This window comes from Wyeomyia smithii, chromosome 3 (assembly GCF_029784165.1).
Source record: "Wyeomyia smithii strain HCP4-BCI-WySm-NY-G18 chromosome 3, ASM2978416v1, whole genome shotgun sequence".
Classification (NCBI taxonomy): domain Eukaryota; kingdom Metazoa; phylum Arthropoda; class Insecta; order Diptera; family Culicidae; genus Wyeomyia; species Wyeomyia smithii.
Genome location: NC_073696.1, coordinates 63,490,315 through 63,515,344, shown reverse-complemented (window position 1 = coordinate 63,515,344; position 25,030 = coordinate 63,490,315). Strand labels below are relative to the sequence as shown.

The 25,030-nt window shown below is 37.9% G+C and overlaps 1 protein-coding gene across 2 annotated transcripts in view; it reads left to right on the top strand.

Moving 5' to 3' along the window:
* LOC129726431 (uncharacterized) overlaps positions 1–25,030 on the top strand; it is an 80,794-nt gene continuing 55,764 nt past the window's right edge. The window contains exon 1 of one of the 2 annotated variants that reach the window (XM_055683115.1): positions 1–157. In XM_055683115.1, the coding sequence (XP_055539090.1) occupies positions 142–157 (16 nt within the window). In that variant the 5' untranslated portion in view covers positions 1–141. Of the gene's footprint in view, positions 158–10,607; positions 11,041–25,030 lie in introns of those variants that run through there. The other variant, XM_055683116.1, reaches the window with a different exon arrangement.

Here is a 25,030-nt window from a genome sequence, read left to right as displayed (position 1 = left end):
AAAAGTGGGTGCTGAAGAATTTTGCATTCCCAAAAATAATTTGTGACTGGTAATTAGCTTAGTGTGCCCAGCAAGACAGTCAGTGTGGTGTAGTTTCCGGAAACAGTGCGAATCTGTCTTCCTCAACCAAATTCGTGAAACATGGATTACGGTGAAGGTAGGTGAACTTATAGTTATCAAAGATATCAAAAAGATTTTGTCTGTATAACCAAGAAAACTATTGCATAAGAAGCTTTGAGAATTGTTGTATTTGAAGACCGTGTTCAGCCACAGTAAAATATGCCTACACATCTACAGAAATGACATCATTAGTACTGATTTGCCTTAAAAATTCTCAAATTAATGTCGAATAGATTTCTTTTATACTTGAATCATACATTCATATATGAACAACGGTGTAAAAGAGTACCAATCTCTTCAATTTATTCTGATAATTAAGTTATTTACTCAAACGTGAAATAAAAGTAAAACTACTATTTGGAATGACGAAAAGTACGCAATTACCCTGTTTTTAGAAAGAATTCGAACCGTACATAACTGATTTCAAGTCCTTAAACTCATATTTAGCTATGCTATAGGTTTAAAGGCATTATCGAATGTAAATTGTTCAGCAACTTTTGGAACCCATTATCTTATCATAATTTTATTACATTTTGTGGTTATTCGTTATCAGTAGAGAATTTTATATTTCAAAACCCCAGTCATACTATGCGTACACTATCGACAACCTGAAAAATGTAACGAAAATGTGTCCTGCTGGAATACTTTTAATCTTGCTATCACAGAACGGATTTTTCATAACCAATGTTTTTTTTTTTTTTGAATAGGTGAAGTTTGTCCCAAACTCGTAATGTAATAATTGGTACAGTGCTTTTTCGATTTTATCAACAGTCGTTTTTATCACTACTCGCCAAATTCACGCTCGATTTTCTCACACTTTTTTGCCTTCCTCCTAGAAAGGTATAGCAATCACTGCAAAAACTAAGGAGCAAGATCGCGCCGAATGACCTATGGTCGAATATCGACCATTTTTGATTTGAATGAAACTTTGCACACGTATTTTGCTTAGCAAACTGAGCATTTTCCACAGATGGAGAGATTTTTTACACCCATGAGTTACATTCTGAAAGGGCGTATGCCTTTTGGCATAGGTTTTATTCAAAGCATTGTAGCCCAGAAACCGTTGGTTGTATAGAAAAACTGTCTGAGAATGAGTTGTAGGGAATTAAAAATGCATCATAAAAAAATATACACTGTACAAAAAAAATTTTTTTTGACAAAAAAAATTAAAAATTAACATTAAATTTCAATTTAAAAAATAAGAGTTGAATTTTTGTTTTATTTTTTTTAAGAAACTTGACGTTAATACGCAACTTTTAAAAGAAAGTCCAGGATGGAGAAATGAAGAATAATTTTTTTATGGTAGATTAATTTTTTATAAAAATTCTAATTTAAACATTTTTCAAAATATTTATATTCTGATGATTTTAAAAGATGCAGAGAGTCATTTTGAATCAAAAAGCTCTTGGTAGTAAACATTCTAAAGGCATCGGTTTTCGAGTTATTTTTAATTTAAGCTCGAAAAATTATTAATATTTCGGAAAATACACGTTTTTCTTAATTTGTCCATAGTTCTTCAGCAAAAACCATACGTTCATTGGAATGCTTGATCAAAAATATTCAATTCATTCTTTGACAACAAAACGATTGGATAAATAACCTACACGTTCCCTCTACCGAATGTTTTATAAAAAAATATGTTTGTCGTGCAACACTACCTACTTGTTTACTAATAATAACTGTTTGTAAAGCACGCAACCAATAACTACTGGGTTACCCATAATATCTGTTTTCGTATATAAAAACAGTTTGCATTTTGTGAAGATGAATAAAGTGAAAATGGAATACACCAAGCCCAAATGCTGTAAATTCTTTCCTGATCATCGGTGCTCATCAAGCCTACGCAAATTAAACGAAAACGTTATTGCAAAATTAAAAATACTGAACAGTCAAGATCATTTTAATACGTCTTTATCAATTTGTGATTCGTGTAGTTATTGGAATGATAGTCAAGCCACCATTCATCCCTTCGTTTTTTACTATTCAGAATCTGGAACACTTAAGAATATCAGCTTCATCATAATATCGGAAGTACTCCATCATGATACTGTTGCGGTTCAGGTGTTCATTGCCAAATTAATGAGTTTTTTAAAAACAACAATAGAGTTGAAAAAAGCGATATTAATGTCTGATGGAGTTGCCTCACAATTTAAAAATAGAAAAAACTTTGCAAGTTCAAAACAAAATATAACGTCGATGCAGAGTGGCATTTTTTTGCGACTTCTCATGTTAAAGGCCCATGCGATGCAATTGGTGGCATATTAAAACGAATGGCAAGAAATGCAAGATTAGCTAAAGAACATGAACATCCCATTACAAGGGCAAAAGAATTGTATGATTGGTCTAATCAGAAAAATAATAAAAATTCATCAAACATGCCATTTAGTTGGGTATCATATGAATAATATGAACAAGGAGTAACCGAATGGAGCAATATTTTCAAAAAATCTATAATAATAGCTGCCACACAAAAGTATTACTCTTTTGTTCCGATTTCAGAAAATAAGATACAAACGAAGCTGTTTTCAAAAGATGACGAATCATTTACTAATGATGTATATAAAATATAAGGTGAAACTAGTTCTGTAAAGTATCTATGTCATAAAAAAATATGTTCCTAAGATAATAAAACTCGAAAATAAATATTTGATTCTTGTATATATTTATATCACTTAGAACATTTAACTCTTTTCTTGAGAACCGTTCGCCCAATCGTTTTGTTGTCAAAGAATGAATTGTATATTTTTAATCAAGCATTCCAATGAACGTATGGGTTTTGCTGAAGAACCATGGACAAATTAAGAAAAACGTGTTTTTTCCTAAATAATTATAATTTTTACGAGCTTAAATTAGAAATAACTCGAAAACCGATGCCTTTAGAATGTTTACTACCAATAGCTTTTTGATTCAAAATGACTCTCTGCATCTTTCAAAATCATCAGAGTACAAATATTTTGAAAAATGTTTAAATTAGAATTTTCATGAAAAAATCAAACTACCATAAAAAAATTATTCTTCATTTCTCCATCCTGGACTTTCTTTTAAAAGTTGCGTATTAACGTCAAATTTCTCGAAAAAAAATTCAACTGTTTGTTTCAAATTGAAATTTAATGTTAATTTTTAATTTATTTTAATCAAAAAAATTTTTTTTTGCACAGTGTATATTTTTTATGGTGCATTTTTAATTCCCTACAACTCATTCTTAGACAGTTTTTCTATACAACCAATGGTTTCTGGGCTATAACGCTTCGAATAAAACCTATGCCAAAAGACATACGCCCTTTTAGAATGTAACTCATGGGTGTAAAAAATCTCTCCACCTGTGAAAAATGCTCGTGTGTGTGTGTGTGTGCGTGAGTGTGTGTAAGTGTGTGTGTAAGTGTGTGTGTGTATGTGTGTGTGTGTATGTGTGTGTGTGTATGTGTGTGTGTAACGCTCTCCCAATCTCACTCGATTTTCTCAGAGATGGCTGAACCGATTTCAATGAAATAAACTGCAAATGAAAGGTCTAGTTGCCCCATAAGACCCTATTGAATTTTATTGTAATCGGATTTCTAGTTTAGAGGTTATGTATCAAAATGTAAAAATCACGAAACATCAATCAAGCAAGGTACTTTTATCGCTGTGGTGAGTGACGGATTTTTACACTTTTACCCTTTCCTCTACGCTTTACTACTCTTTTCTATCGAACCGCGATAGTTACTTCTGCCATTCTGCCATCGGTAATTATAATTGTCTGGAAGATTGTATTTAAATTTATGGAGTTTTGTGTAGATATCTTTCAATTTAGCGTTAGAGGAGGGTCAAAGGGGAGATGGGGGGATGAAGGGAGCCTAAGAAAAATGTGGTATAACTTATAAGTTATATTATAAGTTATAATATAACAGTTGCAAACACCCGGGCAAGATCATAATTGGCACAACTTTGTAGATTTATTGCAATTGCTGTTAAATGTTGCATTTTGAAGAAAAAATCACAAGAAGGTTGTATGCAAAGCCACGACCGCAAGGTTGAAGTAGAATACTTTTACAAGAAAGATAACCCGGCTGCTTGCGTGTCAGTTGGCAGTATTGTAATTTCTTTTTGTCTGATATTTTTAATGAAGTTCATTGAATATTTTTAAATTTTGTGCAAATGAGACGTTGAAGTGCTGCCGAATTGTAATATGCACATTTAATACGACATCATTAAACGGGAACGGAACAAAGGCTACGGTTATGCAGAACGCGAATGCCGGCGCGATGCGATTCGCCTTACCGTGGTGAAATGTACAGCTCTTTTTAAGGCGAAGTAGAGCTATACATTTCAACAGATTTCGTCTTGCCGAATCGCATCGCGCCGTTATTTGCGTTCTGCATGACCGTAGCCAAACACTAAGCGACGCAAACACGCAATAATAATCAGAGTATGCATGTAGATGAAGATAATTAACTTTGGATTATAGCGCAAAACGAGAAAATATTAACTCTTCAAATAATCATTTGTGTTCTTTAAATTTCAGTTGTTCAATTTAATATCCGATAAAATGTTTGTTTATCATCTGATGAAGCTCTTATATAGGCCAAATGATGCATTCCCAATTTACTAGGTCCATAACTCTGCCGACCGTGCTTGGGAAAGCGCGGTATAACGACCAATCAGAGGTCGAATTTTGTGTTTTGACAAGGCTTAAGAGTTTTCAATAATACAATAGTTCGAATGATAAAATTGCAATTTCATGCATTTGGTAGGAATCTTAGAAGATTTTCTAATCGATTGCTGCAAAAACGAAGGAAATCCATCGAAAACTAACCGATTTATTAGCATTTGAAATTTTTCTCACTTTTTTCAGTTTTAGATTTTCATTTCACATCCCTATGTCGCCGAACTTCCTGCGAACTTTCTAAGCATAACCCGAACTGTTTCGCCGTGCTGCTCCCATTAACCTTTTCATCGGCCTCAGGGAAGTACCGGCTGCATCTGCATCTACCGCTGAGGCTGTCACTATACTGCTATTGGTACCAAAACCTATTAACTCTTCAAATAAGTGTTTTATTTGTTCTCAAAAGAACAATTGTTCAATTCAAAATCGGATTTACGCAATCGCATCTCTGTAATATTACCGACAATAATATTCTTCTGAACAAACTGATACAACTTTTCCATTAGGCCTCTGCCATAATAGACACGAACCGATTCGCTCAGCTGTAGGTTAATGTACAGCCATCAGTAGAGCTGTACATCAACCTACGGCCGAGCGAATCGGTTCGCGCCGCTTTTCGCGTCTACTATGGCAGAGGCCTTAGAGAAAGTTGGTGGCTGATGTATTCACTCCATGCAAGCCTGCTGCTGATGCTTCCCGCTTCCACGCTGAAACAGCATTTTAGTGGCTATGCATAGCCATGCCACAGTTGTGGCCGCTATACGCTGGCCCAACTGCTGAGCAACTGCAACGCTATCCGCAGCCATGCCACAGTTGTGGCCGCTATCCGCTATCGATGGTACCCACTGCTCGCTCCCGCTGCTGCTAAGGGAGGACTGCTGTCGTCGCTGTTCAGAACTATTTTAAGCGGCTTCGACTAAAACAGGCTCTTATATAGGGATGAAAATAGGAATGAATTATTTTACGTACGTGGTGGAATGATATAACTTGAAAAATATGTGTGACTTCATTCCGGCTCAGAGCGATCATTTGATAAGCTCCACCTCTTTTTTCAGTTTCTAAAGTTTTTCCTCAGTTTCGTAACACGGATGCACAAAAATGATTTCTTGTCGAGCCGGACCGATAGCACTCTCATGTTTTGTAACATGTTTTGTGTCGTGTTGTGCAGCTTGGTTGAAGAAAATGTTCCCGTCCCCGTGTCGCATGTAAGCAGATTATTGCGTTCAGTAGACAGTAGATAGTGTATCCAGCGAATAAACACCGATGGTGCTCTCACACACGCAACGGTTTTAACCCGTATCTTATTGCGGTTTGTATCATCAAGCGATTTCGTTTGCTCGCTGTTGCGTGTTGCATCATGTTGCAACTTGGCAGCTGGGAGACGACGAAATTCTGTTTATGCTGATTGATTGAATCGACTACATATCAGCTCTGCATAGTCGAACTAACTGCTTTTGTGAATGCGTACTAACAGGGCAGTTAATTATTCAATTTCGGTTATGCTGATCGCAGCCTTTGCGCTGCCCCTACAGTGGGGGGTTTACTAAATAAAGTGAAAGTAAAAATTAGACAACTACAACAGAATTTGATTGCATCCCGCACAGAATGTCTGCTTGTGTTGATGCCAGAAAATTATTAACCTTCAATTATTTTTTATTTGCCTTGAAAAAAGCATGTTGCGGTTAAAAATCGGTTGCTAATTACAACCTTTGAGCTGCCCTAACATTGGGGGAATTAAGATACACGGACAACATGCACTGTGGAAGCTATTTCACATTCAGTAAATTAGACGGGTGCGACAAATTTGAATTGCTAGGATGCAACACAGAATGCTTGCTTGCGTTGACAAGAATTATTAACTTTCAATGACTTGTTTATTTGCCTTAAAAAAGGCATTTTGATTTCCGAAATTGGATTTCCTGATGGCAATCATCATGCTGCCCCAACACGCGGGGAATAATGGCTGTCTGGCGACACACGCTGAGAAAAACCGCGCTGCTCCTGAGACGTGGTGACCAACCACAGGGCTAGTGCTAGTCGCTGTCTAGAACTATTATGAGCGGCTCCGGCTGAAGCAGGCTTTTATATAGGCCAAATAGCATGTTTTCAATTGCAAGGTATATGATCCTGTCGACCGTGCTTGGGAAGCAAGCATATAACGACCAATCAGAGGTCGAATTTTTCGTTTTGACGAGGCTTGACTATTTTCAATAGTACAATAGTGTGAATAATAAAATTACAATTATCTTATTTTGTGAAGAATCTTAGAAGATTTTCCAATCTATTGCTGCAAGAACGAAGGAAATCCATTGAATACTAACCGATTTATTAGCATTTGAAATTGGACATATTTTTCGGTTTTAGATTTTCATTTCACATCCCTATGTAGCCGAACTTCCTGAGAGAAGTATTCTACTTCAAAAAATATAATTTGAAATGGTGCTCCGAGCACCTTTGAGCATAGAAGGGACCTTTCTAGCGAGACACGAAAAATGTTTTTGTTCAATATATAAATATTTAAAGTATTTATTTAAAAAAAATTGAAAAAGAAACAAAATGTTTTTTTTTCAGGAAAATCTATGTTTATGACCATTTCATGAATTATTTTTATGGAATACAGAAAAAAACAATTTCTCTCTTTCATTATGTAAAGGAGAACATTGCACTTCAATCACCGTGAATGCGTGAATCGATCATAATGATAACCTACATTGAACACGTACCTGTGTGAAGCCAAATGTTGGCCAATATGTTAAATTATTGTAAGGGATATCTAGAGCAGGTACACGTTGTATTTTTTGTCTCCTGTGTGTCCATTGGTACTCTGAGGCACCATATGAAAAAATGAAACAATTGGAAAAAATGCTAATTTAATGGATCGTTCCACTTATTAAACAATAGATCTACGTAAATTAATTTTTGTTTCGAAATTTAATGATGAACGTTATTAAAAAACGGTTGTCAAAAACGTACATTATTTATTTATCATAAAATCCAGACTTTCTTCTGCATTTTTTTAAACAATTCGAATTCGACTGTCATTTGATATGCGGAGTTGAAAGTTCGTTTGTAAAAATGCAACATTTTGTAGAAAAAAAAGTATAAGCAAAATATTTTCTATCAAGATATGGTCATTACAATTCTTGGTGCTCTAGAGTTACCATGAGTGGAAAATGGTTAAAAACAAAACAAAAAAAAAATATTCCCAACATGAGGACTAAAAAACGATTTAGCTCTGAAAAATATTTCTTGTGTCTACCAGAGTCATTTGCATACATGAAAAAGCTCGTTCAACGTGCTGATAACAAACATTTGACGATTTTCGTTATCCTTTCGTAGAATTACTACTCTATCTGAAGTGTGCTCGAAAATCTCAAGTTCATCAAGATTACCTATGTGGGAAACAAATATATAAAAGTGTGAAAAATATGTTTTCCGGAAATTCACCAAAACAACCCAAATTCCCTGGCCAGCTCACATTACGTGCCACCCCTGTAAATCACTAACCTGTCACATGACAGTGGCGGGTTATTGTTTTGCTTCGCAAAATGATTGTTTAAAGTATAACTAGAACCGCCTGTCTCATCCTCATCTCGTGACCTACATAACTGGTAACTTACTTGGCAAGACCGGTTCGTTGAACGTGTGCAGCGCTATCTGCTCCAGTGGCTTGACATTGTTTAGATTTCTAACTATTTGACGAGCGCAAAGAATGTCGGAAGTGTGGCGTCGTGGTTTAGTATGATATCTATCGTTCGCTGGTTAGGACGCGACTCATGGTGAAAGTTGCTGAAGTTCCTTATTCCCATGTGACTTGACACTCATCAATGAAACAAGATTGAAAATATGAAAGAAACAATGTTAAATTCCGATAGCAGCAGTAATCGTTAGATTATTTTCGTTCAGTTATTTATCTGATTTCAACAGTATTCACTCACTTGGTTGATAAAGCTATATCTAGCAAGAAGATTTATCACCTAACCTATGATGCGGTATGGCGTGGTACGTCTGCCTCGTTCATTGCGATACGGTATGAACGAGCGACTGCAATCACGATTTATTGCAGCTAACTTATCCGTGCAATCTGGATACGTGCCCCGTTAGATCCCACTATTTCCGCAGGTCAGAGAAATGCAATATTTACCTCACTGACGTTTCGCATGAATTCCACCGAGAAAGGTGAGAAAGCACAGTATAATCTTATCGAACAGGGAAGGAAATCTGCATTTGAATCCAAGTCACATCCGCCCAACGTCTGAAGTAAAAGTGCAAATACTTTTCTCCAGCATTCATGGCGAAATTCCGATAAATTTCGCTCTAACCTATTTCTCCCGTTTTTAATTAACTTACTTAAATAAACTACCGAATTGAAAAGCTAGCAGAGCGGCATGAGAAAGAAGCCCACCTTCACACCCATCCACTATCCAGGCATCAAGCAAGCGATTGGCTTCGTCTTCAACACCAGCAACACCGCCCGGTTAGGTAGTACTGCTATCGCGCGACGATGGCTGTGGGAAAATTGAATAAAACATTGCCAAATCCGATGACGTCTTCCGAACCGAAGCTCTCGAAACTCTAGCTGAGCGTAGATTATGTATGAGTACGAACGGGTTAAATGGCAGAAATATTACCATGATCCATTTCAAACGGATGGAGAAATTGCACCTTGGAGAAAATTAGGCTAGAATGTGAGAACAAAAATGACGGGAATTTCCGCCTAATTGAAGCACCCAGTAATCAGCATTTTCGAATGTCTCGAAACTGTGGCGTGGAATGTGTTCGCCCGAGTCTGTTGTTAGGTAAAGTTATTTGTTAAGTTGGAAGGTCGCTCGAAACGTTCACTAGTTGGTTTATTATAAGTTTATCGACCAATATTTGTAGTAACGCTTCACAACATGGGGACAGAATATTTGTAAACACATACCTTCAGTGGTAAAATTATTTACAATCCTTTTATCCATGGCTGTGCGCAGGATTTTTATTCGAAGGGAAAGTGGATTCAGTAAATGAATCTTTGGACCTGCAGGTGATTAGAGAATTATTTTCGTTGTTTACCGGTTCATTTCACCAACTATCGCAGTAGACGCTTTATTTTTTATCAAAATTTTACGAAATTTTAAATGTTCCTACCGTCTTAGCTATAGTTTCTATATTTTTTTGAAGGTACACTTACAATTTATCAATGAAATTTATGTCCTGAAGTTTCCGAACTACAATGTTGCATCATTTGCTAGTTTTTACTTTGAAAAATTAAATAATAGGCATCTGAATTATCGTGGAAGCACACACATTTATTATGAGTAGTCATAGAATCTGTTTAGTGTTTTTCCAACTCTCTCATCAAATACATTCATTTCCTCCATCTCTCTGTATGGTTGGTGGGGCGGTGGGGGGGGATAGTAGTCGCGGCTGTGATTTCGACATTACACTGCATTAAAACATTATACATCGCCCTTCACACCTATTTTACTTCAATCATACAGATTATTCTCATCAAACGTATATTCGGTAAACAAACAGATCGACTGTGAGCGCGTTATCAACCGATCTATTCGTCGCACCCCGAGTCGATCCTATGTCGATCAGCTGAGCGGTGCTTGCGATCGAAAATCTATGGCCGGCTTTGCGCAGCGCACTCGGGTTCATCGTCTTCTCTCGTACCTACTTGCTTGACCGCGACAGGGTTTGATCGACCGGCCGGCCGCTAGTCTCGTTCGTCGTCCCGCTTGTGGCCGGCATCTGGCCGGTGAGAAAGAAAAGTAAACATTAATGGACAAGCACGGAAAATAGTACGAACTGAACTGGTTATATTATATAGGAGGGAAATTGAGTCTTCCACCTAAAAGTTCGCATGCCGACAGTTGAGATCTCGGTTCGGCTTTGCAGTGTTTGCTCAACGGGAACAACAGACGAGTTGCATTATCATTGCGGAGAGCGTTTTATATATGTGACGACGTTTGCCGAGTACGGAGGCGTTTACTGTGGAAGGCTGGCGATATTGTGGCAGAAAATAGAACAAAATTTATTTCATTATTAATCGAAAAGTGTACGAAAGTTTGAAAAAAAAAAAAACAGTGAACGGTTAAGTGTAGAATGCAAACTGTCGGTAACTTGGCCAGTGTTTGCTTCACTAAGTCCCACCATCACTTCACAGAAGTTACCAGTTTGCGGTGAATTTAGAAGAATAAGTTTAGAAAATATCCAGTGAAATCACTTGATTTGATTTGACAACACAATAAATCACAGCACGAAAACCACCGCCAGGATGGATAACATGAGTAAGTGATACACATTTACGATACCGACAGAATTGAAGATGAAAAGTATCTACGTTGAGCAGGTCCGTAAGTAGATAACAAGTACGCGTCTTCTTCGTCTCGAGTAAACATCGCAATTGTAGACGAAACATGACGCTGGTAATTTTGACAAAGCGCATAAAAATGTCCCAGAAATGCTCGGCTGCCTGTTGCCAAGTGCACAACCTTCGAAGGATCTATTGTTAATTATCTTCGCTTGCTTTGCATGCCTTCGAAGGGGTGTCTTCTCACGCTACAAGCATCTAGAACGGGGGTTTATTTTGTGAAAAAATAAACAAATCTGTGTTTCTATTTTTATTTCCTAGCTGCCATTTATAATATCAAAATTAAACATCGCAAAAATCATCTAGTTATTTTGATACAATCATATTATCGTATCATTCTATATTCTTTTGAAAATATTTGAAATGGCAGGGGTTTCTTCGGTAAAACGCATCAGTTTACGGAAGCAGAGTATATTCTTGTTGAAACTGAGATCAGTGCTGATAAAAGTCATTTGCCCCAGCAAAATTCTTCGAAAATTACAGCCAATCATTTTCAATTTTTACTTCCAATGATCGCAGCACTCTTTCAGATACACTAGATTTTCGTCCTAGTAACGTGCTGTTATACTCAGATGAAATAGATCACGCGCATCGTTCACGGTTACGGAATAAAATTTGACGACAAACCCAACCAAATGATCTTCACTTCAAAGCGAAAAAGAAAAACAAACAGTCCACTCAACCACAATGAACCTCACCGAAACACCTTTTCACTGACACTGACCGATGCCTTGACAATCTTCGTTAACTGATAAACTGATTTTGTTGTCTTGCTTCCATCGCATGAAATATAATAAGGTATTTAGACAGTTCACTTACATGCAAAAAGCGGAAAGGAGAACTCTGAAAGGATTGTAAAAAAATAACGTTTATGGATGCGTTTTTTCACGTTCACTCAAGAGTGTCAACAAATATCAACCCTGGCTGAGACATTAAACCAATATTATATAATACTCAAAATATAAAAAGCTTCATTCATTTGTTCAAACTAGCATCGGATGCTGAAACATTATAGAAAATGCATAGCACCCTTGTTGAGGTAAAATGCACCGTAACAAAGAGGCAAGAAGGGAGATGCGTAGCCGCAAGGTTACAGAGTCCGTTTTGTCAAGCGGATGGTCGTGGGTTCGAATCTTAGTAGAATCAGGCCATTCGGTGTCAAAAAGGACTTTAAGTATCAGTTTATTCTCAGGCTCCACACCACTTACCCTTCTTTTACGCTGAATTCTATAATAATACCTTTGCGTAACTTCCTCTTAACAAAAAATAAGTCCCTCTTATCATTAAAACTGGCCAGAAGGACGCACGACGAAACTTCTCCAGAGAATTATAATCGGCGATATTTGGCAGGAAGGAGGCTCGGTATAGAAGAACAGTAAGCGTGTAAAACGAGGGAAAGTACATTACATACAAGCACTGATCAAAAATAATAATAAGCATGCCACTGCTCAATAGCGGTACTGCTAATAATTGAAGTGCGGGATACAGCAGACACCCGGCATATCTCACAATAGATCAACGATTCTGGTCGCAGTGAGGAAGTCCATACAGGAAGAAAAAGAGGCAAGAAGCACCATGCAAATACGATAAAACGCACCCCATCAATGAGGCAGAATGCACTGCAATATTGGGGCGATACGGCTCATTTTGTTATCTAATAAATAAAGGGAAAATGGTTTTCTTTCGAATTCCATACACTCGAGTGGCCTGGGTTTTTGATCCTTAAATTGCATCTAGCACCGATCGTATACATGAGCACCGATCAACGATACACGAGCGCCGATTGGACTTCCGGATATTGCAGGAAACGAATTGTTTACAAAGAGTCCTTTTGCTCCGAGCTACGGGAAGCGTTGTGCCCCGAACGTAACAACAGAATGTTTCTGTTTAGTAAATCGGGCAATGTATGTAGTTTCGCGGGAATGCGATGATGAACGGGAATAAAAAGTGTGACTAGACTTAGAAAAAATTTCCCGCGTCCAGACGGGACTCGAACCCGCAATCTCAGTTGTCACCGGCAAGGTGTTTTGGCCAATTAAACTACTGGGTAAGGTTAACTCTTCCTAAGACCAATGTCGAATCACCCTCTACTATTGTGTTCCCGCATATCATCACGCCGCGATGAAACTGCACACACTGCCCTGTGGGAGTTTATTTCTATAACTGAGAGAGTGGTCTCTTTACGCACACTATGTAGATTGACTCATTATATCTACAGCGACGCAAGCGATAAGACACTTCAGTTGGTGTCCAACTCCCATGGAAGGCGTATCACGGAAGAGCTCCGTTGTGCTTATTTTACTTTACGAACTAATTGCATTTTTTGTCATAATTGACTTACATTTTAAGTTTAGTAAAGCGGGCAATGTATGTAGCATTAGCATTGAGAATCAGCCAAAAAGAATTGTTTGGAGTTTTTGGAAAATCCACAAAAGTTCAATACTAAACGATCAATATTCGAGCCACGAGGCGAAGAGACTGATTGAGGTAACGAACAGGGCTTATTACGAATTGCGTGGCTAGCTTAGATCCCGCAGCTCACAGATCCGCACGGTATTTGCGCTCTACAGAACGCTGATCCTCTCGGTGGCGTTCGTGGACGTGAAAGGAAGCCGATCTGCAAGTGCTGGGGGTCTTTAAGAATAGATTTTTCGATTAACTCTGGGTATTTCCAAAATCGGAATGATGCACAGAGGTTAGAGAATTGACCTCAGATGCCATTTTGCACTCTGGTTTTTCGAAGACAGAATTAATTTTCCGATTACCGCCAAAAATAGATGTTCTCAGAATCAGAATGATGCCTAGAGTCCGAGAATTGACCCCAGACGGCATTTTGAAGTTCTAGATGGTGACATCCGGTTCTTGGAAAATAGCATAAATACCATCTGATAGGCGAACAACTGGAATCGAGATGACGCTCACTGGCCGGAAATCGACTCAGATGTCTTTTTTAAATGAGAAATTCCACAAAAAAAAAAACGGGCAACCAATTTGATCGACCATTTTTGATTTGGCTGTAACTTTGCATAGACGTTTCTATAGGCAAAAGATACCATTTTGTGCTATTGGTTTAATTTTTTGGAACGCGACTCACTTTTGAGAAGCTATTGAAAAATGCTATTTTGGGATGGTATTGATGATTACAAATATTTTTAGGGCCAAAACGGTTTGTTCGATCGGTGTGACGTCTTCGGCAAAAAATGTAGTGAATAATGTTGTCTTTCCAAAAAATATATACTCTGAGAAAAATTATTTATTTTGAGAAAAAGGGTTTGAGAAAAATAAAAATTATTATCTTACAAAGCTCATTTTTTGATATCATTTTTTTACAAAAACTACCAAAGATTTTCTAAACAATGCAACTGTTCCGATCATGGAGAAATCAAGAAAAAAAGTTATGATTTTTAGAAAGAAAATTTCTTTTCAATTTATTTTTCGAGTGGTATTTTTTTTTGTTTTTTATCGGAAGGAAACAATCATTCTCACCGTTTTGACTGTAGATATCTTTTAAATTTTCAATAGAGCATTCTATGAGGAATAAAAAATTATTTTACAGTCAAAACGGTTTATTTTATTGGCATAGTCTCTTTGGCAAAGTTGTAGATAATTATTTTGTCCTTCCATAAAAATGAACCCTGTATTTTTTTTTTCAAAAAATCAAAAATTTTTCTCTCCTAAATTCTCCATGATCAAACCGATTGCATTGCTTAGGTAATCTTTCGTAGTTTTTATAGAAAAATAAATAGATTGAAAAAAAATTAGCGTTTAAGAAAAATATTTTCAAATTTTTCTTTTAACTTTTTTTCAAAAAATAAATTTTTTTTTAAAGTGTCTATTTTTTCAGAAAGACAACATAAATTTCTACATTTTTGCGAAGTTGTCACAACGATCAAACAAACCGTTTTGGCCCTAAAAATATTTGCAATCATCAATACCTTCCCAAAATAGCATTTTTCAATTGCTTCTCAAAATCGAGTTGTTTTCCAAAAAATTAAACCAGTAGCAAAAAATGGCATCTTTTGCATATTGGAACGTCTACGCAAAGTTTCAGCCAAATTAAAAATGATAATTTAAAAAAATATTTAAACTGGGACATTTTTTGTGGAACTGCTTAAATTCAAGATGGTGACTTAAGGTTACTGGAAGACAGCATAAAATGGCCGAATATCATCGTAAATCGACTCCACAGGTTATATTTAATCTTCTTCGGCCTTTGTCTATTTTGTTTATCACAATACATTTTTTGTGTTATCTACTAATAACTTAAAAACTAATTAACTTAATTCCTAAAGGCATCTGAAGTAAACAAGAGCTCAAAGTACATTGCTAAAGTAAATAATTAAATCTTGTTTGAATGTTTTTAACGAACAAGCTAATTTGAATCTATTAAATATCCGATTCCTGTTAACCATTCTTTTTTGGCAAAAATTGATTGGTCATAATAAAAATATTTGGGATCAAAAAGCTCATAGTTCGGTTATGCCTTAATGGGATTACTTTGTCACATAGATATTCGTGACAAGCGATGGAAAAAAATCCCTCCAGTGATTTTGAACACATATGACCTAAGCCTAAGAAGCGTGGACATCGTCGGCAGTATGAGTGTAAATAAGTATTTGGCATCGAAAAAAAGTTCCGATTTTTTCAATTTTATATACTCCCTCCTTGCCTTGATTTGACTATCCTGACTGATAGTTGTCATTCGTCATCTCCCACTCGCTGCTTCGCCGATTTCAAGGCATTGAAAACCATATTTTCCGATTTTCCGATGATTTTAGCAATGTCTCGCTGCGAATAGCTTTGTTTCATTCTATTTATTTCGATTGTCTAACGATAACGTTCCTTTTAGCTCCCGTATAACGTGCTGGATTATTTACTATCAGACTTTAGGTAAAAATGAAAAGATATAGGGTTACTAAAGCTCCTTTCCTATCTCTTAGCCACCTACCTTCAATTTGATCCTATTTTTAAGTTCAAAGGATTTAAAATATGCTCAACGATTGATTATTGCTGGAGCATATGACACAATATTTTTTGTCTATTAAACAATATACAAAAACGTCACACTAGTACCAGTGTTTGATGTGTAGTAGCACTTTGCTGTTTTTTTAATGGCATTCGAAGACAGGTATTTGAACTTAGTGTTAAAGTGGTCCTATTGTTTTATCAGTCACTGTATCCAAAATATTGTAATGAAATTGAAACAACATCGATGCATTTCCATTTCTGTGGCAATCGTTTTTGGGACTACATAATGCTGAGATTTAATATCTCCCAGCTGGCCCCTGAAGTGGGTGCTTTCCAGCAACTTTTGAAGTTTTGTGCGATTCATTCTTGAGAAGCACTATAAAACGTCCAATCAGCTTTTTTACCCGCACAACTAAATATAATAATAGTTTGATAGTGGAGATACGTCAAAAAATTTTCTATAACTGAGCTATTACTAAACAAGATAAAACCTTCTGAAATCTATGTATATTGTATATAGAAGTGTAAGTTTATTTTATGACATCATCCTCACTTCGGAACAGCTAGACCTGTCTTTACCAAACTAGAACCTGATTGGCAAAATAGTCACTTGAATTATCAATTTTCGAACTCATAAATAAGACCTCAGTAACTTCTCAGCCTCCGTAACAGCAAAAGGTGACACTGAAACTTTAGTGAGATCGGGTACTCAGCTAGTAGTAGAATAGTTCCGTTTCGGTTTTTCATCCAAACACATTTACATACGTAGGGTAAAACTATCTTGTGATGGACCACGTCGTTTAGTCGATCACCGCTTAGATTAAAGAAATTTATGCAAAAACTCCATAGATTTCCAGAAAACTTCCATCGAGAAACATCTTATCCAGTTTATCTGCACCAGAAACAAGATAAACATTTGTGAGTTCCAATATACACGGTGCCCCGCTGGATCATTATTATAAAAAAAAAATTGTCCATCAAATCCAAGTTTAGGGGTCATTTCTTGAGGTAATTTTACACCTCTGGTTAAATTTAAAAAAAAAATCCACCGACTAGATCTAGAGAAATCTCAATTTTAGTGTGTTAGTTAATAAATTTCAAAATAATTCTTATTCGATTCATGCAATATCATCGAAATTTATCCAAAAACTTGCCCAAGTCATTTTATACCAAAATATATATGTTGGTGTTGTTACAATTATGATAATTCACCACTGACTTAACTCTCCAAATTGATTTAAGTATGTTATTTGTATGGCTTAGTAGGTCTAGTTTAATTTAAATGTTACTCACTGTGAAGTGAATGTGGAAAACTGAATCATTGTATTTTATTACAAATTACACAAACACACACATAAATATTGATTCGTTGTTTTGCTTTCGTCTCGATTAGACGCAAATTGTTTATCTCCGTTTGAGTTCGCAAAATAACAATACACGAGTTATCGTACGGGTGTTTTTTTGTCGATTAGTTCTTGTGTTGCGCGATAACAATAGCCTGTTGTATATCGGCAGAAACATCTGCACACTGGTAGGGGCAGGCTACCCCGCCAGTGATTCGATACGCAGCTGATATATCAGCAAGAATAATTCTCCCGCACCGCTGTTACCCCGCTAGCAGCACGGACCACCATACGATCGAGCGAGTGGAAGTCAACTACAAGTGGCATCTACAAGGTCGCGTGTAAGATACGGTCACTGTGTCACAACACGAAGCTGGATCGTCATTGTTTGTTCTGCGGAGACACTCGATTAATCCAACTATCAGCCGTGAGGTCGTGACTTAGACGTTCGGTGAAGTATTACATTTAGAATTTTTACTATAATTATCAATATTATTACTATGTTATAATATTATTATTAATATTATTATTGATATTATTATTATTGTTATTATTATTATTATTACTACAATTATTATTATTATTACTATTGTTATTAGTATTAGTATTACTGTCTTTTTTTTATTTGATCCATTGTAGATTGAAAAATTGTTTTTAAAATTTAATATCAACTACTTGAACCCCCCCCCCCCCCCCCCCCCATATTCGAATATTTATCGTTTGTTTGCGGTAGAGCGTAACGCTCCCGCAAAATGGACGACATGTAGGTGCAACTTTTCCTGGATGTGGAAACAAGCGGGGAAGAAATTGAAATTTCTCCCATCAGCTCACCCCTACCTTCCCCTGTGCCCTCCCCTTTACCAAGTCCTGTACCAAGAGTACCGGAAGTACGGGTAAAAGCTTACCCAGATGCCGCTGGCGGTCCCTACGTTGTTTTTTTCCGGCCCATAAAGAAGCCATTGAATATTATTCAAATTGGCAAAGACCTGGCAAAACATTTTTCGGCCGTAACCGAGATTACGAAGGTGAGGCCGAACAAACTGCGAGTTGTCGTGAGTAGCTTGAAGCAAGCAAACGAAATTGCTGGCTACGAGCTCTTCACGAGAGAGTATCACGTGTACATCCCTGCCAAGGATGTAGAAATCGACGGTGTGGTTACCGAGGGGAATCTCACTGTCGATGACATTTTGCGTCATGGAGTTGGCTGTTTTAAAAACCCCTTGATGCAAAGTGTAAAGATACTGGATTGCAAGCAATTGCATTCAGTATCCATCGAAGAAGGGAAGAAGAAATTCCTCCCTTCGGATTCCTTCCGAGTAACATTCGCCGGATCCGCGCTGCCGAACTACGTCCGCTTGGACAGGGTTCGTCTACCTGTACGCCTGTTCGTACCGCGGGTCATGCATTGCCAAAACTGTAAGCAGTTAGGTCACACAGCCACCTACTGCTGCAACAAGGCACGCTGTAGCAAGTGCGGAGGCAATCATGCTGAGAACGCTTGCAATGGGGATACTGAAAAGTGTCTTTATTGCGAGGGAACTCGGCATGACCTTCCGGCATGTCCCGCGTACAAACAGCGCGAGGAAAAAATTAAGCGTTCCCTTAAGGAACGATCAAAGCGCTCTTTTGCAGAAATGCTTAAGAGGGCTGAGCCACCCTTGACAGGAAACATCTTTTCCTTCTTGCCAACTGATGAGGGTACATCTGACGATCCCGTCGAAATGTGTTCCTATGCCTTGCCAGAGGGATCTAGGAAGAGGAGAATGCTCAACTCTCCTAATCTTTCTCGCAAAGGTCGTAAGATAACCCCTAGCGGAATGACCAATAAGACAACACAAAAAGGAAGCGGTGAAGAAAAACCGAAGCAAGTACCCCCCGGTTTTAATTTCAAATCAAACCAGGAGTACCCACCGCTTCCTGGGGCACCAAAAACCCCTCGTGCACCCATTTCTCGATCGGAAGATAAAAAAGAAACAGGGTTCATAAAATTCTCTGATATTGTGGACTGGATACTCAAAACATTCAACATACCAGATCCCCTACAAAATATTCTTCTTGCCCTTCTTCCTACAGTGAAAACCTTTTCGTAGCAACTAGCAGCAACTTGGCCCCTCATTTCAGCTATTATATCTTTCGATGACTAATACGGCGAAAGAGGTTAGGAATTTTTTCACTGTATTACAGTGGAATTGCAGAAGTATCATCCCCAAATTCGATTTATTTTCTCATTTGATGAATACATACAATTGTGACGCATTCGCGCTCTGTGGAACCTTTCTCAATTCGAACGATCAACTCAATTTCCACGATTTTAACATTATTCGTCGAGATCGAGACTCAACGGTGGAGGGGTACTTTTAGGGATCAAAAAGTGCTATTCTTTTTCCAGAATCGACCTCCCCTCGATCTTGAATATTGAAGTTGTTGCCATTCAAACGAATTTGAATGGAAAAGACCTTTGCCTTGTTTCGTTATATATTCCCCCATCCGCGCGGATTGAACAGAAGCAACTCCTTGATATAGCAGAATTGCTTCCCGCACCTTTTTTGATTTTGGGAGATTTTAACTCTCACTGTTCGCTATGGGGGTCGCTGTACGACGACAACCGATCTTCTTTAATTTGTAACTTGATCCACGACTTCAATATGACACTTTCGAATACTGGGGAAGCGACACGTGTGCCTAATCCTCCAGCACGTGAAAGCGTGCTTGACCTATCCCTCTGCTCGACATCACTAGCGTTAGATTGCCAGTGGAAAGTAATCAACGATCCCCACGGTAGTGATCATCTTCCAATCGTTATATCAATTGCTAATGGTTCAACTCCCCCGAACCCAATCAATATTTCCTACGACCTTACACGTAACATTGATTGGAAGCGTTATGAGTCTATTATAGCGGAATCTATCGAGACTCACGAGGAACTTCCTCCGGAGGAAGAATACGCGTTCTTAGCTGGCTTGATAATCGACGCCGCGACTCAAGCTCAGACGAAACCGATACCCGGGGTAACGATTAGACAGCGCCCTCCCAACAAATGGTGGGACAAAGAGTGCTCTGAGCTGTACGCGCGAAGGTCCGCGGCGTATAAGGACTACCGGGAGTACGGCACTGTCAACCTGCTTCGAAAGTACGAGGCACTGGGCAGGCAGATGAAGAGCTTAGTAAAGGCGAAAAAACGCGGGTACTGGCGGCGGTTCGTAAACGCGTTGTCGAGGGAAACAGCGATGAGCACTCTTTGGGATACCGCCAGGCGCATGCGGAACCGTGACGTTTCTAATGAGAGTGAGGAGTATTCAGATCGCTGGATACTCGATTTTGCCAAAAAGGTCTGTCCGGACTCTGTACCGGAACAGGAAACCTTTCGCGACGCGTTTATAGTAACTATGGAAGAGCCTCCATTTTCGATGTTGGAATTTTCAATGGCTCTCCTGTCGTGCAACAATAAGGCTCCAGGATTAGATAGAATAAAATTCAACCTGTTGAAGAATCTACCCGACTCTGCAAGTAGACGGGGAGGTAAAAGTCATTGCTATTGGGAAACCCGGGAAACCTGCCTCTGATCACAATTCATACAGGCCGATTGCGATGCTCTCTTGCCTCCGGAAATTAATGGAGAAAATGATCCTCTTACGGTTAGACAAATGGGTCGAAACAAACGGTTTACTTTCAGATACTCAATTTGGCTTTCGCCGGGGCAAAGGGACGAACGATTGCCTAGCGTTGCTTTCTACTGAAATTCAAGTCGCATTTGCTCGGAAAAAGCAAATGGCTTCTGCGTTCTTGGATATTAAGAGGGCTTTTGACTCTGTCCCTGTAGAAGTTTCAAGCGCGAAACTTCATTCGCAGGGACTTTCACCAAATTTGAATAACTTTTTGCTCAACTTGTTGTCAGAAAAGCATATGTATTTCTCACATGGCAATTCGACAACTTCCCGAATTAGTTACATGGGCCTTCCCCAGGGCTCATGTTTAAGTCCTCTCTTATATAATTTTTACGTCAATGACATCGATGAATGTCTTGCAAATTCATGCACGCTAAGGCAACTTGCAGACGATAGCGTTGTATCCATTACTGGTAGCGAGGCTAGCGATCTGCAAGGACCATTGCAAGATACCTTAGACAATTTGTCTGAATGGGCTCTTAAGCTGGGTATCGAATTCTCTCCGGAGAAAACTGAGTTGGTCGTTTTTTCTAGGAAGCATAACCCAGCTCAGCTGCAGCTCGTACTAACGGGTAAAACGATCTCTCAGGTTTTAGTCGCTAAATATCTCGCGGTCTGGTTCGACTCTAAATGCACCTGGGCTTGTCATATTAGGTATCTGACACGAAAATGCCAACAGAGGATTAATTTTCTTCGTACGATTACCGGAACCTGGTGGGGAGCCCACCCAGGAGACTTTCTGAGGTTATACCAAACAACAATACTGTCAGTTCTTGAGTACGGTTGTTTCTGCTTTCGCTCCGCTGCGAACACGCATATTTTGAAACTAGAAAGAATATAATATCGTTGTTTGCGTATTGCCTTGGGTTGCATGCAGTCGACCCATACGATGAGTCTTGAAGTGCTAGCGGGTATTCTTCCGTTGAAACATCGTTTTTGGAATCTCTCTTACCGGTTGCTAATTCGATGCACAGTTATGAACCCATTAGTAATAGAGAATTTCGAGAGGTTGGTCGACCTTCAATCTCAATCCAGATTTATGACTTTATATTTTGACTATATGGCTCAAGATATTAATCCTTCTTCATACGATTCCTCCAATGTCGCACTTTTAGATACTTCTAATAACGCTATATTCTTCGACACCACCATGAAACAAGACATTTCTGGTATCCCGGATCAATTGCGACCCCAAGAGATCCCTAAGATTTTTTCCAATAAGTTTAAACATGTTAGTTATGATAAAAGGTTTTACACTGACGGATCTAATCTAGATGAGTCCACTGGCTTCGGTGTTTTCCACGAAAATTTTACCGCCTCCTACAAACTCGATGCTCCTGCTTCCGTGTACGTCGCAGAACTTGCTGCTATTCAGTACTCTCTTGGAATCATCGAAACCCTACCCATAGACCACTACTTCATCTTCACAGATAGTCTCAGTGCCATTGAGGCTCTGCGATCGATGAAGCCTGTGAAGCACACCCCGTATTTCCTGGGGAAAATACGGCGGTTTTTAAGTGCATTAACAGATAAAAATTACCGGGTTACCTTGGCGTGGGTCCCTTCTCATTGCTCGATTCCGGGTAATGAAAAGGCTGACTCTTTAGCTAAGGTGGGTGCTATTGATGGCGATATTTATGAAAGACCAATTGCTTATGATGAATTTTATAGCATTTTGCGTCAGAGAACACTCAACAGTTGGCAATCATCATGGAACTCAGATGAACTGGGACGGTGGCTACATTCCATTTTTCCTAAGGTATCGACGAAAGCATGGTTCAAGGTGTTGGATGTAGGTCGGGACTTCACTCGCGTGATGTCCAGACTTATGTCCAATCACTACACGTTAAACACGCATCTCTTTCGTATAGGGCTTGTAGACAGTAATCACTGCGTTTGTGGCGATGGCTACCATGATATCGAGCATGTTGTTTAGTCGTGTGCCGAATTCTGTGATGTTAGGTCCGATTCCCTCCGGGCCCGAGGAAAACAACCGAACGTACCCATTAGAGACATTCTGGGAAGCGGTGATCTTCAGTACATGACACAACTGTACTGTTATTTGAAAAAGACTGACATTAAAATTTAATATTCTTTTGTCTATTTGTCAGAATACCCGTATACGACGCTGGAGACACGAACACGAAGAGCCTAAATCTATGTTTAAAAAACAAAAAAGAACACCAGTCGAAACACAAATAGATCGTATATCTTAATTAGTTTTAAGCAAGAATTGTATTTCCCTCCTCTCACCTTAAATCCCCACTAGCTCGTAGTCGGCCGCGAGAATAAATAAAAGGCCTCCCTCTTTTCCCTGCTAAAGTAGAATTAATGCGAATTGTACTTGGCTCAGTAAAACAGAAAATGTATCGTGCCGTGTCAAATAAACTAATTTTGAACCTAAACACATAAATATTTACACACGTATACATACAAAATTTGAGTGTTTAATTTTGAAAATTATGTATCATATTTTCTCTATTGGAAAGACAAGCGCTGCTAAATGTTTGGCTTCTACTACTCTATCAAGTTTTTAATTATTAGTGCGATTTCAAGGTTCTGGATAGTGAGAGAACAGTGTATAATAAATGGTTTTCTTTTTGTCTTGAGCATGGGTTCAAAGAGACAATTTCTGATTTTGCCAGCAGCTGAGAAAAGCTACAACTTCCGTTCTTTTCAAAATACCACATCACTTACCCTAGAAAGATAGTCTGCGTCAATTTGACTCCTCGCTTTAGTGACATTACCCTCTTCGTTTTCAAATAGTGCAAATATGTTTTTCAAAAAACTGGACTCTGGTATTTGTTATGTATTGATGTGTTACCACCATAACGATCACTCAATATTAAATTTTAAACAAAAACTTGCATTTTAAATAATTTGAAATTTACGCATCAATTTCACGTCAAAATAAGATTATCTTTCCAGGGCTAAGTAAGTACCCTGTACCAGAGTTCTGCAGAGACACTGGAAGAGGTCTTGGCCATCACAATAAACAAGCTTCCGAGCCTGTTAATTTCAACGTGATTTGGCAACTGAACAAAACTCCAGATTTACAACGATCGCTTATTAAGTGCCTTGATTGAGTATAACAGTAATCACATGTGTCAGCCTATACTGCCTTTCTTGCATGGTTGATGTAGAAGCCAATATGTCCAAAATGCACTTTTTTTTTTATTCGACTTTCTCGTTCTAAAATAAATCAAATAATACACACTAAAAGAAACTTTTTTGTTCTGAAACATTCGAGAAATATTAAAAATGCGTAACTACCAATTGGTTTTACTCCGTGCGAAATGCAATTGTTTAAAAATATCGTGTTATTCGATACACAAGCTAGGAAAAGGAGGCTAAATTCTCTTATTGTATATATATATATTTTTTTAATCACTCTTTCTAATTAGAAAAATATAATACAAAATTTCCAAAATTTGTGTGTAATATATATGTATACGTGTGTGAATGTGAGTGCGTGTTTGTGTGTGTTTGTGAGTGGGTTTGTATGAAACACAACAAGTTTAAATTATTTTTTTCCCATTCAATTCACAGTGAGTAACATTTAAATTAAACTAGCCATACAAATAACACACTTAAGTCAATTTGGAGAGTTAAGTCACTGGTGAATTATCATAATTGTAGCAACACCAACAAGTATATTTTGGCCTAAAATGATTTGGGCAAGTTTTTGGATGAATTTCGATGATATTGCATGAATCGAATACGAATTATTTTGAAATTTATTAACTAACACGCTAGAATCGAGATTTCTCGAGATCCGGTCGATAGATTTTTTTAAAATTTTAACCAGAGGTGACCTCAAGATTTGACCCTCATACTTGGATTTAATGGACAATTTTTTTTATAATAATGGTCCAGAGGGGCACCGTGATATATTTTTTTAGGTTTAAGTTTGGTTTATTGGAAGTTCCAA